General features: G+C 36.9%; 1 protein-coding gene across 2 annotated transcripts in view; it reads left to right on the top strand.

The window, feature by feature from the left end:
* Positions 1–17709, top strand: part of LOC107602911 (beta-galactoside alpha-2,6-sialyltransferase 2-like) — an 85228-nt gene that overhangs the window by 57856 nt on the left and 9663 nt on the right. For both annotated transcript variants that reach the window (XM_016295533.1, XM_016295532.1), the window contains exons 3-5: positions 629–726; positions 7036–7137; positions 10377–10551. In XM_016295533.1, the coding sequence (XP_016151019.1) occupies positions 629–726; positions 7036–7137; positions 10377–10551 (375 nt within the window). The remainder of the gene's footprint in view (positions 1–628; positions 727–7035; positions 7138–10376; positions 10552–17709) is intronic.

Below are 17709 nucleotides of genomic sequence, written 5' to 3'. Positions count from 1 at the left end.
CCCACCCAAAAAAAATTGTCGTCTAGTTCCAAAACCCATTGATTCTCACCTGTGTCATACCTGATTGTGATGCACCAATTTTGAATAGGTGGAAATGTGAATGACGTTTGAGAGCCACAGTAGAGGGCAGTTCTCATTTTTGAGTGAATTTAGCATGACCTTTAAAGTCACTCAATCTCACGGCAGATTAAACGGGAGATATCCAATCAATAAAAAGCCCCCGGAGGTGAACCCAGTAATAAATGGCATCTAACTTTGTTCTCTGTTAAACAAGCTGCTTGCACCGTTCCTAACAACAGATTACAGATTTGAGCGGTGTGAGGAACATGTTTATTTGTGCGGTTCATTCTTACTAATCAGTGACCACTCGCATTTCCTCCAATACACTGCAATGTACATGATGTGTTTTCGATTTGTATTCTTGCTTCGTGTTAAAAGCCATTTAGAGAACTTTTTTTTCCCCCTCATTGTAGGTGTTGTTGATGGATTGAGGCCTCATGTTGTTTTGTCTTGCTGTCTGAAGATGTGCAGGAGTGAAATGCCTTTGTTCACTTTAAAAAAAAATTTTTTTTATCATGACTCTGTCCAAGGCACAATGTGATTAAAGCTTCAATTTTTGTAATTCCAGACTCCCATGATGCAGTGCTGCGTTTTAATTCAGCTCCTACCAAGGGTTATGAAAGAGACGTTGGGAATAAAACCACCCTACGCATCATCAACTCTCAGGTGAGCAACATTTGATGTTTTCAGTTCTTACTGCTAGTACTGTGACTTTCTGTGAATCAGCCACATAATTGAAGCCGATCTCATTTGAACACCTTCTGGCTCGTGTCCTCCGGCTGTGTGTGTTTTCAGCTAGATCTGAGTCATCATGTCCTAGTGGACACAAGCTCACCAGGTAAACAAACTCAAACACACTATGCAGAACAGAGACCGCTCTGCATTAAAGTTATGGGATGTGCTGTGTCCTTTGTCACTTCATGAATGGACAAATCAGTGCAAACCGAAATGATGCTTGGTGGTTTATTGCAAAGTAAAGTACACTCCGAAAAGAACATTTTGCCATTTACTTACCTGCATGACATTTTCAAACCCATGTGACTCAGCCGTTTTGAAGATGGTGACCATGAACTATTAGGCTCTACAAAAAGAGCTCTATAAAGGCCTAGTGAAAGTGGTTCAAATGATTCATCCCATATCCAAGTCTTCTGAAGTCATCTAACAGCTGATGTGGGGAACAAACTGAATTTAGGGCATTAGTTTTTGACAATCTTCCCTCCACCAGTAATTCTCAAATACTCACACTATTGTTTAAAGGTTTTGGGGTAAGCTTTTTTAAAAAAATTTTGAAGTAGGTCTGTAATCAGGGTTGCATTTATTTGCTCAAGAATACAGTAAAATCAGCTCTTCTTTTTCAAGCTGTTGTGCTGCTTTTTGTGGAAATGAAATTAGTTTCTGGGTTCTTGGTGAATAGAATGTTCAAAAACTAATTTGTAAGAAAAATCAAAAGAAATAGAAAAATAATTTTCTACATTATAAATGACACGCAAGATTGCGATCACAGCAAGTGACACAGATCATTCTAAGTGTAATAGTGTCAAGTTTCTGTTAGTGGGCCAAATTCTTAAGTCCCATCAAATTAGTAAAAGAATAAATCCTTTTTTACAGGCTATTCACAAGAGCATGTATAAACTGAAGAGGAATATGGAAAATATCTACATACCAGAAATGGAAGCAATTGCAAAAGAAAAAACAATAAAATATGATGATAATAATAATAATATAATAGCAGCCTGTATTAATATTAACATAGACTCTTTTTCTGTTAGTAAATATTGTGACGTTTTTCTGTGGGCGGAGCTTAGGTGGGCCAGAATACTAAAAAGTTAAACATTCAATGTGATGGATATATTATTTGAAGATGAATGTAACGTTATCGTGTAATGGCCAAATAGTTATTTGAAACTATATACCTCCTGTAAATGATGTAAGTTTACAGTGACAGTACTGTACCTTTACATTACTTTACATGCAGAACATTTAAAGTAAGATGTGAATATATTTTCTAGAAATAAAAATGTCAGAAACTGCTTGTAACAACGTTCATAAGTCGGGAAGAAGGAGGCGGGAACCGGCGAACACTCAAACAAACTTTAATAATAAAATAAACTCAAAATAGCGCGACAGCCCCTCGCGGACGACTGTCGCGCACAAACAAAACCAAAACACAAAATAAACTCCAGGCCTGGGTCCTCTCTCCTCTTTCCCTGTCATCACTCCTCCTTTATATCCTTCCGGAGCTCCTCCGTGAGACTCGAGACCGGTGAGTGGCGCAGGTGTCGCGCATTCGCAATTACTCCACCGGCCTCGCTCCGTTCCCACGGCTCTCGGCCCCGCCCCTCTCGTCACACTGCTCATTTTGAACTTTCTTTATTTGATTCTTTCTTACCAAGTTCTTAAAAATTCCAGCCACAATCAATCACAACAATGTATAATACAATAACAGATGAATAAGCATATAAATTGTCCGTTTGTTGTTTTACACACATGCACACAGACATCATTTCATACAGGACATAGAGATGCATAAGAAATCTTTAGACTCATAACAAACCATAATCCATAACAACGAAAGAAAATATCCTTTTCTGATAAGAATTGTGCACTGCAAACGTGAGCATTTTTGACTATCGTTTCTGTCCAGTCCGCTCATTTTATCGCATTTAATCACAGCTGTCATAGTTTTTTTTTGTCTGGCAGTGGCAGCAGGTATGTTAAAATTTCTAATTGGAGCCTGTATTGCGTCGATTCTTGCACCCAACATCACAATAAGATTTATTTAAGCTCCTCATGTAGCCGAAACTGTGCAGGTTTGAATTGGCCGCCTCCAGTTTTCACTTTGTTTTGCCTCCAGCTCACACTGTGACGTAATTGTGACGTCGGCCCTAAAAGGGTCTATAATACAGCCAGTAAATTGTTTGTTTTAATCCAGTTCCCTGTTCATTTTTATACCACGGTCCGTCTAAATACTCTGTTTCTGATTGACTGGCAGGTATGGATTAAAACCGTTTTATGCAAAGGTAGTTCCAAGTCAGTTTAATCACGTTCTATATTAATGCGCTGATTTCATTGACACGCGCACGCACACACACACACAGAGAGAGAGGTTGCGCAGGGCTCACACACAAACATTCAGGAGCACATAAACTTGTCAACTCTGCCCTGCGTCTTTTATTAATACAGTAGCTGAACGAGGGGGTAAAATCACTGTTTTTGAAGTAACTAAACTTGCAGCTTCACTGTTTGTAGAGAGAGAGACGCAGGTAATTCACACACGCAATTGCCATCTCTCTCGAACGATCGACATGGGCAGAATGCTATAGCTAATGAGCCGTAACCGTCATTTTTATACTTCCAGTCAAATATTGCACTGCAAACATATTAACAGCTTGAACTTGTCAATGCTGGCAAATGACCATGGTATAAGCTGAATGCACGGCTATGATTTTAATGCACGATGAAAAACCACCAAAGCGTTCTGAGAATAGATGTGGCTTTGTTTTCCTCAACTCTTAACTTTCTAATTATCAACATTCAAACACAAATACTACATTATGGTGTTTATTCTAAGATGATGTTCTGTGTGTGTATGTATGTAGAGCCTGCCAATCAACATCAGAGCACCACCCTCAGGATTAATTATGAAAGAACACTAAACTTCTACCAAAAGTTAGTCATATAGCCTACAATACGATTAAAAATCTGCCCCACCTAAATTTCTGGTCAGGAGCCCAAGGGCGGTGTTTCTGTATGGCAGTTGCCATACTCTAGCCCAGTCAGGTGTGCCGTGAAAAATTATCCAAACTTCACATCTCTATTATAATTTGTTATTATTAAATAATAAAAATCAGAGGGTTTTACAAATATTTAACCAATGCGAAGTATTACAAAGGGCTTGTCAGTAAAACTTTGTAACGCTATTGGGTCCTCAAGCTCTCAGTGAAACCTCGTAACTTCACCCCGCCTCCATTCAAATTGATGCGCCGCGCACGGCCTGGAGACAGATCTCCGCTTTTTCGCAATGCAAGGGTAAATAAATAACTGATTTTTGAATAGTAAAGCGTTTTCTTCAAACACGGTCTGTAAAAGGCTAATGTTTTTGTGTTTGAAGAGCAAAAAAGTAGGTTATTTGCCGTCTAGCCAGCCTATACTTTTGTAGGCCTACGTTTTAAATTTCCTGCACTGTAAAACCCGATAAGTTCAGAATACTCAATTTTTGTGGACACCGATTACCTCAAAAAATTTAATTAAGCAACTCAAATATTTTAAGTTAATATTAATCATAAATAACAGTTAAGTCAAACTAAAAAACTTAAATTTGTTTTTGCTTAATGTTTAAGTGCAGTGTACTTAAAATTATTGTTTATCATACGTAATGTTTTTCCATTTACCAATTATTTTAATGCAGTGGTGCTTTATTAAAACAAATACTAACTAAAGAAAATATATTTATGCATAATTAAAAAAACACACGCACAACTGTGGTTATACAATTGAGGATTTTTTATTCAGCCTTTTTTAAACCGCATGAACGGTGTATTTCTGAATGTCAAACACTGGAAGATCATCTCATCACAACTGCAGTGCTTGCAGGACTTGTAGTGGTTTCGTTGTCCATGATAACAAAATCAGCAGGAGAGGCGTTTGTGTCAGTGATGTCTGGCTCGCCCAATTCCTCCTGGAATAAGCACAGAGGGTAAAAGTAGACATTTATATTTATTGCCAATAAAGTGGGTGAACTATAACGTCAGAACCCGGCAGAGTAATTCACCATGGGTTCCTACAAGATTTTCCTATGGGGTTTATAATGGGGTTTTTCAATTAAAATAAAGCCTGTGGAAAACGTAACTTGACGATACTTTTACGTTTTGTTGTACAACATAAATTACACGCATCCATACCCAAAATACTAATTTTGAAGCAGTTATGTTCATTTTTGAAAATTTATGTTTTTAATAAGTAGCTAGATAAGAAGGTTTAGGCTGTGAGTGTGTGCAGTTTATATTGTAGAAGGATTGTCAAGTTATGTTTACCACAGGCTTTATTTTATTCATAAATTGAAAAATCCCATAGGAAAATCTCAAAGGAACCCGCGGCGAATTACACTTCCTGGTTCTGACATCATAGTTCCCCCCACTCTATTTCAGATCCATTAATGCACTTAATACTTACATTTCATGTCCTGAAGAACAGTTCTCTTCACACACGTACACTGGGAGAGCATGTTGGCATCATGAAACAAAAAAAATAAACATGTTAAACAAGCAGGCCAACTTTATTTTATATAAAATGAAGACAGTGATGGAGGTAGTGTTTGTGAATTTGCACTCACCTGAAGATCGAACATTTAGAATGTCATGCAGCATCTGTGAAATCTTGCTGGTGTGTGCCACTTTCTCTGATATGGTGAAACTCCGCACAAACCTAGAAAACCACAAACACACACAAGTAAGTGTATAACCAACAATGGATGTAGAAAAGAGAGAGCAGAGTCTGTGTCCTGTTATGTGAAGACACATCACACAACTTGCTCTTCAACTGAATAGAAGTTACCTTAAGTGTTGAGGCTCACTCTTTTGTATTCAGCATCCAGCTCAACCTGCAATTAAAGAGAGTTTGTAAAGGTTTACTACAAGTTTGTAGATTGCTTTTGTAAAATGAATATATTGCAAAATGCATGTCTGTGTATTAGCTTTAACCTAATTTTGGATTAATACTCTTAGCAGCTAGTTTAAAAACAGACCCAATAAAAATCACATTTACCAGGGCATTTCCCAAAAAAAGCATTGTATGGCTAAGATGATCGTAGAAACATTTGCCACCAAATGGTCTCAACAATCGACTTGGCTCACGATGCTTTTGAGAAACGGAGCCCTAAACATTGCCGTTAACAGCAGCGACATTCAAAGCGTACCTTAGGACTGCGTTTACTGAAAAAATGCAGACTAACGTTAACATTAGTGCCCTTCTTTGACGTTAACATTATACTACAAGCAGTGACGCTAAAATAGCATTCAAAATGCTCATTGAAAAGCACTAGGGAAATGCCACGATTTACAGCGCTGTGTAAAAACAGCGTTTCCCAGAAATTAAAACATTCCTTTATCATGATATTCTTACAACACTCAAAAAGCAAATAAGAAATTTTCACAGCTGTTTTGATTTGCTTACAAGTTGTTCCATTACGTTTGCTCTGGTCGCTTGCGATTATCCGCCATGTTGAATGGATTCTTCTGTCGGTTAGAGCAAAGCGGTAACATCACTTTGTCACTCAGTAAACTTAAAAATAATAGTTGAAATAGAGTTTAATCAAAACTGTTGAGCCACACAAAAATAAAACTAAATTCCTCGTTCAGAAAATGTATTTGTTATAAGTTCCATCAATGATTTAACAGACTTTAATTGCAGTGTTCTTAATCTTTATAAGTTAGTAGTACTGTTCGGGTTTACAGTGTGTGCATAGGCGCTTATTTTGGCCAAGTGTAGGCCTTAAACAACAAGAAACTAAGCGCCCATATAGCAACAATAATTAAATGTTATATAACCTGTAAAAGTTGATGAAAGCGTATAATGTGATGCACTTGCCTCAGATGCGGCCGTTCTATTGAGAGACAAAACACAGATCTCCTCATTCGCCGGCCAAAAACCTTGTTAACTTCATTTGAGCTTGTTTTTCATATAGCCTGTTAAGTGCAAGTGTCTGATACAATACCAACACTGATGACGCAGTGTTGTTCCATACCCTATGGTTTTGTGAAACGCCACCACTGCAGGAGCTGCTGCTGTATGCAGCATGTTCAGTGTGAACTGATTCTCTTCATGGAGAGTGTATCAGATTGTGCCTGGTTAAGTTAGTCAATGATGCTTTTACGTTTTCTGCCTAACCGAGAAGTTGGTTGCACTCAACTAGTCGTGTGCCTTTTGCCTTTTTTTATGTGTCTTCTCAGTGTAACACATTGTCTGTTTTGTGTGCAGATCCTGGCGAATCCCAAGCATCAGTTCAACACAAGCTCATTGTATAAGAATGTAACGCTGGTGGCATGGGATCCTGCTCCATACATCCTCAACCTGCACAAAGTGAGTACTAACTTCCCAAAAACACATTAAACGCATAGAATTTAACATTCAAGGTGTGCTTTGATGTCTTCAAACCGTCTGCACAATCACAACTCTATAAATTATTATTTTTTTTTTTCTTGCACATATACAGAGAGCAGGTGACGTGTTACTTTTGCAATTCAGATGAGTGAAGTGCTGAGTGTGTGCAGGAACCATGCGGGAAGCTTACTCTGATTTCTCTGGGCTGAGTGCTTCTGCTCACAAACCGCTGTGAATCATAAACCACTATAGCAGGGGAAAAAAGATCAGAACGGATTACTATAAATGCTTTCAATCTGTCCTTTGTGCCTAGGGATGGAGCAATTACCGGTTTCACGATAAATCACGATAAAATGCACTGACGGTTAGTATTACCGTTTAAAATTTAATTATCATCAAAACCGTGTTTGATTATCGCGCTTTTGAAAACTCGCTGTAAATCCTGTCCAGCCAGCATCAGTCTGACGCAGAAGCAGCATGCAGTGTTGTTGTTGTTGTTGTTGTTTTTTTGCACGAGACGAAATGGTGGAAGGCCAGGAAAGATTTTTCAGCCATCTAAGAGGACCAAATCGGTGGTCTGGTCGTATTTTGGCTTTTACAAGAGTCCTGAAGGCAATTTAATCGAGGACGGTCACCCTGTCTGCTGATCTTGCAAGAAGAAAGTAGTTGCAAAAGGAGGAAACGCATCAAATTTGCTCCGTCATCTTCGTGACCACCACCCACTGTTATATAGCGAATGCAAGGTAACTTTTACCTCAATACCAAAACTAACTGGGCAAATAATTGGACAAAAAATATTGATTAGAGATTAAATATTTCGTTATCTCACTTGTTTAACGCAAAGCTTCCGCGAAGAAAAGTTCTCAGCAAGTGGCTTTGAGCCAAGACGAACGAACGTTCAAACTATCAGCTTGACATTTAAGGGATAATGTATTGTATATTCATAGTTAACGTATTACATAGATTTTTTTTTTTGTTTTACCTAAAATAATATATAAATACGGGGACATGAAATATTGAATTGAGATTAATGTTTTGAAATCTTACCTGTTTATAAATCCATTATGAACAGTGTACAAAACTGCATTTGAATGAAACGAGAGAGCGCGTCTGCGCCTCTGCGGTGATGCAAGAGACATGCGGCGACTTCCAAATAGAAGTGAGCATCCCTATGCCCTACGAATGGCAGAGCCCTTGAAGTGTGCTCTTTGAAGGGTGCGGGGTATTACGGTCTCGTATAAGCGTTTGAAACTCACTTGGCGAAGGGAATGACTGACCAAATGTTACCTTGATAACGCTGCACGTGCGTGCAGCATTCAGCACTCCATCAGTTGTTGCAAATAAATATTTATTATTATTATTATTATTATTTTATTCAAATATTGTCTAATTGTCTTATTTACTATTAAACGTTTTCAAACTAAACTTGCTTACACTACCGTCTTAAATCATATTTCTATCACTGACGAAAAATATGTTGACTTACATTAAAATAGACAAATTTAATTAGCCTATTCTATTTATGTTTGTATGTGAACTCGAAATCAACCCCAACTTTGCTTTAAAAAGCATCACAAGATCTCCTAACCGAAGATCACATGATCTTCAAGTGATTTATTATTATTATTATTATTATTATTATTATTAGGGTTTCATGTTAATGTTCATTTAATGTTTATGCAAAAAAAAAGTGCATATAGCTGCTAATTGTATTAGTTGTTTGTTGATTTTCAAATATAAAACTTATTGAAATGTTTTCTGTGTATCAGTTCTTTTTGAACGTTTTCATCTAATTTGAACAAAACCGTGATAATATTGATGATCGTGATAACTTTGGAATTTATTTGGAATAACTGTCAATGTTTTAAATGAATTATGCATGAGTCTGTGTTGATCAGTTTAATGCTTAGTTTTATTTTAGATTTTCATAGCATAACAGTAGGCAGTCTACAGGATATAGTGTGCAATAATCAGCCAGTTTGAGGCTAGATTTCAGTTTCACAACTTGTGATTTGTTCTCTAAAACAGGAATTCCTAAACTGTTTTTGTCAGCTTACCCTCTTAAAATATTTACTTGAAGATTACTTGAATATTTCAGTATTTCAATTTAACATTTGCATGATAATGACTCTTTGATGTTGGTTGATGGTAATATGACATGCAGGTAAAAAATAAATATTATACTGTTTATAAATTATTAGCTTTTCATCGACTCGCAAGTGAAGTTCCTTCACAAACACCAGTTTGCGAAACCTTGGTGTAGAGAAATGATTCTTGACTACAATGTCAGGTCACAGATTGAAGGTCTTCTGCTGTTTCTACTAAGTGACATTATTGAGGTTTCTGCAGGAACATGTGCAATAAAGGATTCTAGTGGACTGTAAAGCTTTTTTCTGAACAATTCTTCATCTCAATGAACCAGGACTAACAGTTTGAAGGACAGCCTTCAATGTTCATCCTTTCACAATTGTCCCTGGTTGAAATGAATCCAAGCAACACATTCTCACTCCCAACTCTTCACATATTGATGCTTGGTCAGAACCCTTTGGCGTCACTTTTTGTGAGAGGAATAGACACGATCGCGGTCTCCCTCCACCGTAAAGCTCATCCTGTGTGCTGTGTGCGCAAATTCAAAAAATGCCGCCAGAAGAAGCCTTACGTCAGCCTTGGTGGTGAAATTCTATTGGCTCTTGTGTGTCTCGGGAGTATCTTTTTGAATGAGATGTGAGCGTGTTAATGGAGCGGGACCATTTTCAGCGATTAAAACCTTATGTTTTACTCTTTTCTTCGCATAAAGTTATCGTATGGCTTCAGAAGGCTTGGTTTTATACTGCTTGGTTATGGTCAGTTTTTGCAATAAATACCTGTGACTGTACTTTTATTTTCCTGCTACGTGTTTTGCATTGTTCAGAAGTGGGTAGGTTTAGGGTAGGGGTGGGGTTAGGTGCTCCAATGAAAGTATACATTTATATAAAATTATTTACATTTTTTACAAATGCATGCAAACCATTAAATTAAGACAAACAACTGAAAACAATGGAGGACCCTGCACGTTGAAAAATGATGCTATAGGGGTACCTTGAGCATCAAAAAGTGACGCCAAGGGGTCCTGACCAAGCGTCAATATGTGTCGAGTTTGGAGTGAGAACGTTGATCCAGATTTGGTAGTTCTTTGAGAGACATTTTGCTCATATAGTTGTTGTTGTTTGTTTTTGTAGTGGTACTCCAATCCAGACTACAACCTGTTCACTCCATATATGGAGCACAGGAGACACTTCCCCATGCAGCCTTTCTACATCCTGCACCCGAAATACATCTGGCAGTTATGGGACGTGATTCAGGCTAACAATCTGGAGAACATCCAGCCCAACCCGCCCTCCTCAGGGTTCATAGGTAAGACACACACACATATTTTGTGCTACCGGTACAAAACCCAAAGGTGCAATTTAAGTGGCACAAACAAGTAAAATTGCAACAATAATGACTGTCTTCAAACCTCTTTCACAGTCCCAACCCTAACTTTTGCCAGTATTTGAAGTGAAATTGTCAGTTGTTCAGTCAGACAGCTCAAACGAACTGATTGCAGTCCTTATTTATTTTTATTTTTTTTGTGGTACAAAAATTACAGACTTCTTGTTGTGGTCTCTAAAGAAATTGGCTGTACTTTTAGGAACCTGTGCTTGAAGACAACACAAATGTTTTATTTGCCTCTCAATTGTGTCACATTTGTCATCAAGTGAGTACTACCATTAATGCTAGTTGTGACACTTCACCAGAGCAGCTAGTTGACAACTCAAGAAGACACTACAAATTGTTCACTTCACTTTTCTACTCCTGTCTTTGTCCTATTGGTTTTATAAAGCTCACAAAATGGCACTTGTGGCTGTCAGGCATGTGACAAAAAAAGAATTTTGTACACAGCTAATTCAGAATGGCTATCAGTGGAAAAAGCCAAACTGACCTCTGACGTAAACTCTGATTAGAAAACACCCTGATGATGGAAAGCGACCTTTTGCAGATTGAGTTGTCATGATGGGTTTGTAGGCACGTCTTCTGCTCTGTCAGGAGGTTGTGGGATGTCTGCTCAGTCTGTGTTGGCTGAAACCAGAGGGAGAGAGAAGAGCAGATGGACACACCACGTTTTCATCCAGCAATGGAGCTTGTGTTGAACTAGAGCCAAGGAGAATCTGACCCACATTCAGCAGCAACAAAATCACTCTGACCATATGTACGATCTCGCAGAATTTATGATGTAAAGTCACGATAAAACAGATAAAACGTCACAGTATGAAAGAAAAGATCTGTCAAAACTTCCCAGTGAAACAGATTATCAAAAAAGGGGGAAAAATGTTTTGTAGAACTTGGTTCAGTAGATCAGATATTGCTTGCAGTCGATCGTAAGAAAGGTGCAGAATTTAAATTGAATGATTGGAGAAGTCTGGCACCACCGAAGAAGGCTGTCATTTTTAATTTTGATTACACCTAATGAGGTTATTTCTTTTAGTGCTGTCAAAATAAAAGTTTGTTTGCACACACACACACACACACACAAGTGTGTATATTGGTGTGTGTGTGTGTGTGTGTGTGTGTGTGTATGTATATTAGGGCTGTCAGTTTAACATGTTAACTTAATTAGTTATAAGAAATAACTCAATTAAATATTTTAACGCAGTTAATGCACTGGCCCCGCCCCCAGAACTGTACGTCATCTTTCATTATACAGTGGACAGTTGACAAATATGATGCAGGGCAACAACTCCATGAAGGCAGTTATGCCCTAAAATACAAAATATTGGTGCAAAAATGCCCCTGTATGTGTTTTGGTCTCATTTATATAATATGATATCACACAAGCAGGGAGAGCAGTAGGCTATTACACGAGTGCTGATTTTTGTCCCGAATATCACGAGTTTAAATCTTATTTACTGAACTGTTGTATAAAATCACAAGTTGATATTGTTATATTTTAAACACAATATTATGTGTTTTTGCTCAATTTTGCAAAGAATATATGTGACCCTGGACCACAAAACCAGTCATAAGGGTCAATTTATATTTATACATCAATGGAAAGCGTATCTATTCAGAAAATCTGGAATCTGACGGTGCAAGAAAATCTAAATATTGAGAAAATCGCCTTTAAAGTTGACCAAATGAAGTTCTTAGCAATGCATATTACTAATCAAAAATTAAGTTTTGATATATTTACAGTAGGAAATTTACAAAATATATTAATGGAACATGATCTTTATTTAATAACCTAATGATGTTTGGCATAAAAGAAAAATTGTTAATTTTGACCCATACAATTTTTTTTTTTTGGCTATTGCTACAAATATACCCCAGCGACTTAAGACTGGTTTTGTGGTCCAGGGTCATATATTACCTTTAAAGCCATAGCAGAACTGGGGTGTATTCCAGAAAGTGGGTTTTGTTGGAAACTCAGAGTTTGCTAACCCCAGAAAAGGGAAACTAGGGGTTTTCGGTTCCAATTAAAGACAAAACTAAACCTCTTGGTAAGTTATCATAGTAACTTACTCTGTGAACCTAACCTTGTCTGGAGCAGGTTTACTAAACCCGGAGTTTCTTTCGGTCTCCTCCACCTTTTTAAAGCGTAAGCAATGTTTAAATACCTCATTAATTCATTCATGCTGCAAAAATGCTTTTATTGCTGAGATTTTTGCTTTAATTCAAGTTCAAATATCTAAAAATTCTTAAATCAAGATGCATTTTCTATATAAGAAAAATTATATACAACAGTCTTGTTTCCTGAGGGGTAAGAAAAATAATCTTAATGCAAATGGAAACAAGATTATTTTTCTCGCCGCACCACTTTCATTTTCATCATGCAGACACTGTAAATGTGACACAAATGGCATGTCTTTTTACACACGATCCTGTAGATGAAGCTGCATTAATTCATGGGGAGTTACATATACATCAGGAGAGGATTCTATTTTATTTTATTTTATTTATTTATTTTTGCTATATCCACATGCATATTTATTTGAGAGCTATCATCTTGAGGTATCACAGCCTTCTTGCTGTTGGCTGAATAGAAGTCAAATGTTTATTTCATTACCCTAATTAAGAAATGTAGCATGGTGGATTAGAGAACATTTAATTATGTGAAAAGAGCATTAGACTGTGGGAAAAGCCGCTGCACATTGAAATAGACACTACAAACATTTGACATTCAATAAATATTCAAAGTCATGTAGCCTACACTCATGAACCTTTTATGCTTAAAGCTATACCTGATTTAAATAAAAAATAAAAAAAATTTATTTTTTTTTTTGTCTGTGGGATACCATGAAAATGAATATTAGTTCAATAACTTACCATTCTGCCAGTTTTTACCTTTGATATTATAACAGTGATTAAGAATTAAAGTTACGTATTGACCCGGAAGTATGCAGAAAATACTTTTTGGCGGGTGCTGTTGTCATGGTGAATTTTGGATCTCCATTGATCATGGCTTTTCATAGTCATGGTGCACACGCTAATCTCAGTCAACCTATAGAGTCAATTGAACTAACTCTGTTAAGCTGTTCTGAACTCGAAACCTCAGTTTCCCATCTCAGGGTAAGTCAACTCAGAGTGCAAGTTTTAACTCGGAGTTTGTTGAACCTCCTTTCTGGAATACACCCCTGTTGTAGTCTACGAGCAACACAGCAGCATTTAGTTTCTGAATGAATGCGCGTTTTGAACTAATTGTGTGAATCAATGATTCAAAGGCCCATTCATAAAGAGAGCCGTTTACTGAATTTCTGAAGGAATCAGCCGTTTGAACAAATCGAATAAATGATCTTTTATGTTCCATATTTTATGTTCGGCCGTTGTTGCCTATGTTTGTGTAGTAATATTTTTTGTTGTTGAATCAAATAAAATATTTCTAAAGCTACAATTTGTAATGTCTACTTAATACTTTTTCATTTAACAAATATCTTTAAAAAAAATTGTGGGTATTTTCACAGTCAAATTTATTTTGCGATTAATTGTGATTAATTAATCAAAACATCATGTCATTAGATTAAAAATTGTAATCGACTGACAGCCCTAATATATTTATTTATAGATGATTTATATTATGCATAAATATAAATATATTATGCATTTCTTAAATATATACATGTACGTGTTTGTTTATATAATATGTATATGTACATGTTAATACAAACTTTTATTTTGGATGCGATTAATCATGATTAATTGATTTGTCAGACTCGGCACTAATTTATTTAAAAAGGAAGCGCGCACAGATTAATTGTTCACCGTAAGAGCTAAAGAAATCATTGAGATTGCTTCAGGCTCAGTAAGTAACTGCACGTAGCTACAGATCTTTTTGAACAGGTGTTAGATATCCAATCATATCGCAGACACATCCAGACTCTGCTCTCAGATGTAGAGCCTGTTTCTATGGTGACGTCTGCAGAAGTGTGGAGTGGCATAGGGTGGCATCTAAATGTTTTTTTTGTTTGTTTTTTTTCATTCATTGGAGGAAAAGAGAAGGCAGTGCCACCATTGAACTATGATTGGCCTATTATGGTGTTCACACGTTAAATCTGCCTCTCGTTTTCACAAAACTGACTTAATGAATAAATAATTGCATTAATGAGAAAACTAAATAAACCGTAAACAATTCACCAATTTACTGTAGATATCACCGTTTTCACTTAACATTCAAACTTTAAATGACTGAAAACATGATCCAACCAGCACTAATACTGGTGTAATCGGTTTAAATGTGGATACCGTATTGGTGTGGAAAATTATTTTGTGCCAAGTCTAGTATGTAATGCTGCTTATGTTTTGTACAGTGAGAAACTAATGTGACACTGATCTTGTGTTATAAAAAGACCATTAACAGTCATTTAAGGCTGATTATGCCTCCCCCATTTATAAAAATCACAGACAACTTCAAACACATTGTTCTCATAACATTTGAGATCAATCTGCGGTGCTCTATTCATAGTGATCTGCATTTATACTTGAACAACAAATGGCACAACAAATCGACAGGCAAACATCCAGTTTGTAATGTCATGACAATTACAGATAATTTCTGGGTACAAATAAACAGATACTTACAGTGGAGAACATATTTATTTGATTCTGTGCTGATTTTGTAAGTTTGTCCACTTACAAAGAAATGAAGGATATGTAATTTTATGGTAGGTTTATTTGAATGAATAGAGACAGAATACCAACCAAAAAAATCCAGAAAAAAACACATTATATAAAGGTTAGAAATTGATTAGCATTTCAGTGAGTGAAATAAGTATTTGATCGCCAAGCAAAACATGACTTAGTACTTGGCGCAGAAACCCTTGTTGGCAAGAACATAGGTAAGACGTTTCTTGTAGTTGGTCACCAGGTTTGCACACATCTCAAGAGGGATTTTGATCCACTCCTATTTACAGATCCTCTCTAAATCCTTAAGGTTTCTTGGCTGTCGTTTGGCAACTCGAAGTTTCAGCTCCTTCCACACATTTTCTATAGGATTGAGGTCTGGAGACTGGCTAGGCCACTCCATGACCTTAATGTGCTGCTTCTTGAGCCACTCGTTCTCCTTGAGCCATGTTTCGGGTCATTGTCATGCTGGAAGACCCATCTTCAGTGTTCTGGCTGAGGGAAGGAGGTTCTCGTCCAAGATTTTACAGTACATGGCCCCGTCCATTTGCCCCTCAATGCGGTGAAGTTGTCCTGTACCCTTAGCAGAAAAACTGCCCCAAAGCATAATGTTTCCACCTCCGTGCTTGACTGTAGGGATAGTGTTCTTGGGGTCATAGTCAGCATTTCTCTCTCTCCAAACACGGCGAGTCGAGTTAATGCCAAAGAGCTCAATTTTGGTCTCATCTGACCACAGCACTTTCTCCCAATCCTTCTCCGAATCATTTAGATGTTCATTGGAAAACTTTAAACGGGCCTGTACATGTGCCTTCTTGAGCAGGGGGACCTTGCGGGTGCTGCAGGATTTTAGTCCATTGTGGTGTAGTGTTACCAATGTTTTGCTTGGTGACTGTGGTCCCAACTGCCTTAAGATCATTACAATCTTACAATCTTGTCCCTGACATCCTTTGACAGCTCTTTGGTCTTGCCCCTGGTGGTGGGAGAGGTTGGAATGGAAGATACAGATTGTGTGGACAGGTGTCTTATACACCTAACGAGCTGACATTAGGAGTAACTTCTTAAATTGGCAGGACTAATCTGTGTTCCACATGGGCACATAATCAATCTGTGGGAGCCAGAATTCTTGCTGGTTGGTAAGGGATCAAATACTTATTTCACTCACTGAAATGCAAATCAATTTCTAACCATTATGTTTTTTTTCTGGATTTTTTTTTTTGGTTGATATTCTGTCTCTATCCATTAAAATAAACCTACCATAACATTACAGACCATTTCTTTGTAAGTGGGCAAACTTACAAAATCAGCAGGGGATCAAATAAATATTTTCCCCACTGTAAGTGCAGAAATGCTTACATTGTTCACATTGGTGTGTTTGGCACTTTATACATAGTCCTTTTGGTGTTTTGGTGATGTTGATGAGTTTGAGCAGTGTCATTGAGTCCTTAGAGACACTATTCAACCTCGGGCATACATTCAGCACATTTCAAAAGTCAATATATATATATATGTATGTATTTTAAATCCCTCTGAGAATCCCTTTTTCCGGATCCCAAGTGAACCGTGCAACCTTTTTTTTTTTTTTCTTTTTTTTTTTATGCATAAGGTCTTTGGTCTTTTGGGATGATGGTTCCCTCTGTGGAAATAGAGTTTCTTACTTATTGCGTAGTTCCTGAAACACTGTTGTTGTCACAGATGTGAAGTGATCTAGATCAGTGTGCCACTACTTTATCGTAAAATAATTTTACATACATCAGTGATATGAGCTCAGATAGCAATATAACTTATCATATGAAACATAACTGGGAGGAATGGGACAGTTTGATGCATGTTGGAACAGATAAGAGTGTTCTTTCTTTGGTATTGGTAACAAATAACGGTTAAGTGTTGAACAAAGACTGTTGTTAATCTTAAATATATATATATATATATATATATATATATATATATATAAGTACCAGTTTGTATTGCGGGCAAATTTTCAAAAGAGCAGTATGTATGTATGTATGTATGTATGTATGTATGTATGTATGTATATTTTCATGAAATCGTTTCAGTAGTATATGCAACACTGTTTTTCAACCACCTTTTTCTTAGGAGATTGTATGACATTTAAAACAAAGGAAATACTACTTGTGCAATATCAGTTTAGTGAAAACTAGTTCTTCACCGAAGGGAAAATGACGATTTTGACATTAAACAAACCCTTCAAATAATATAATACACAATACTCTTAACGAAGTCAAATGAAACCTGAACGGGAAGAGAATAATTTTAAACGTTTTAAGACAACAAAGTATATGTATATAAAATAAATTAAAGTAGGGCTGCAAGTACTTAAAAAATGTATTTAAACATGTAACATTCTTAATACGATATTTAACATCTTGCCCAATGTGCAAATTAAGTTGGAAAAACTGC

Source organism: Sinocyclocheilus grahami, unplaced genomic scaffold (assembly GCF_001515645.1).
Source record: "Sinocyclocheilus grahami isolate Dianchi unplaced genomic scaffold, SAMN03320097.WGS_v1.1 scaffold337.1, whole genome shotgun sequence".
NCBI classification, from domain to species: Eukaryota; Metazoa; Chordata; class Actinopteri; order Cypriniformes; family Cyprinidae; genus Sinocyclocheilus; species Sinocyclocheilus grahami.
The sequence above is the reverse complement of the archived record's forward strand: the minus strand, read 5'-3'. Positions and strand labels throughout refer to the sequence as shown.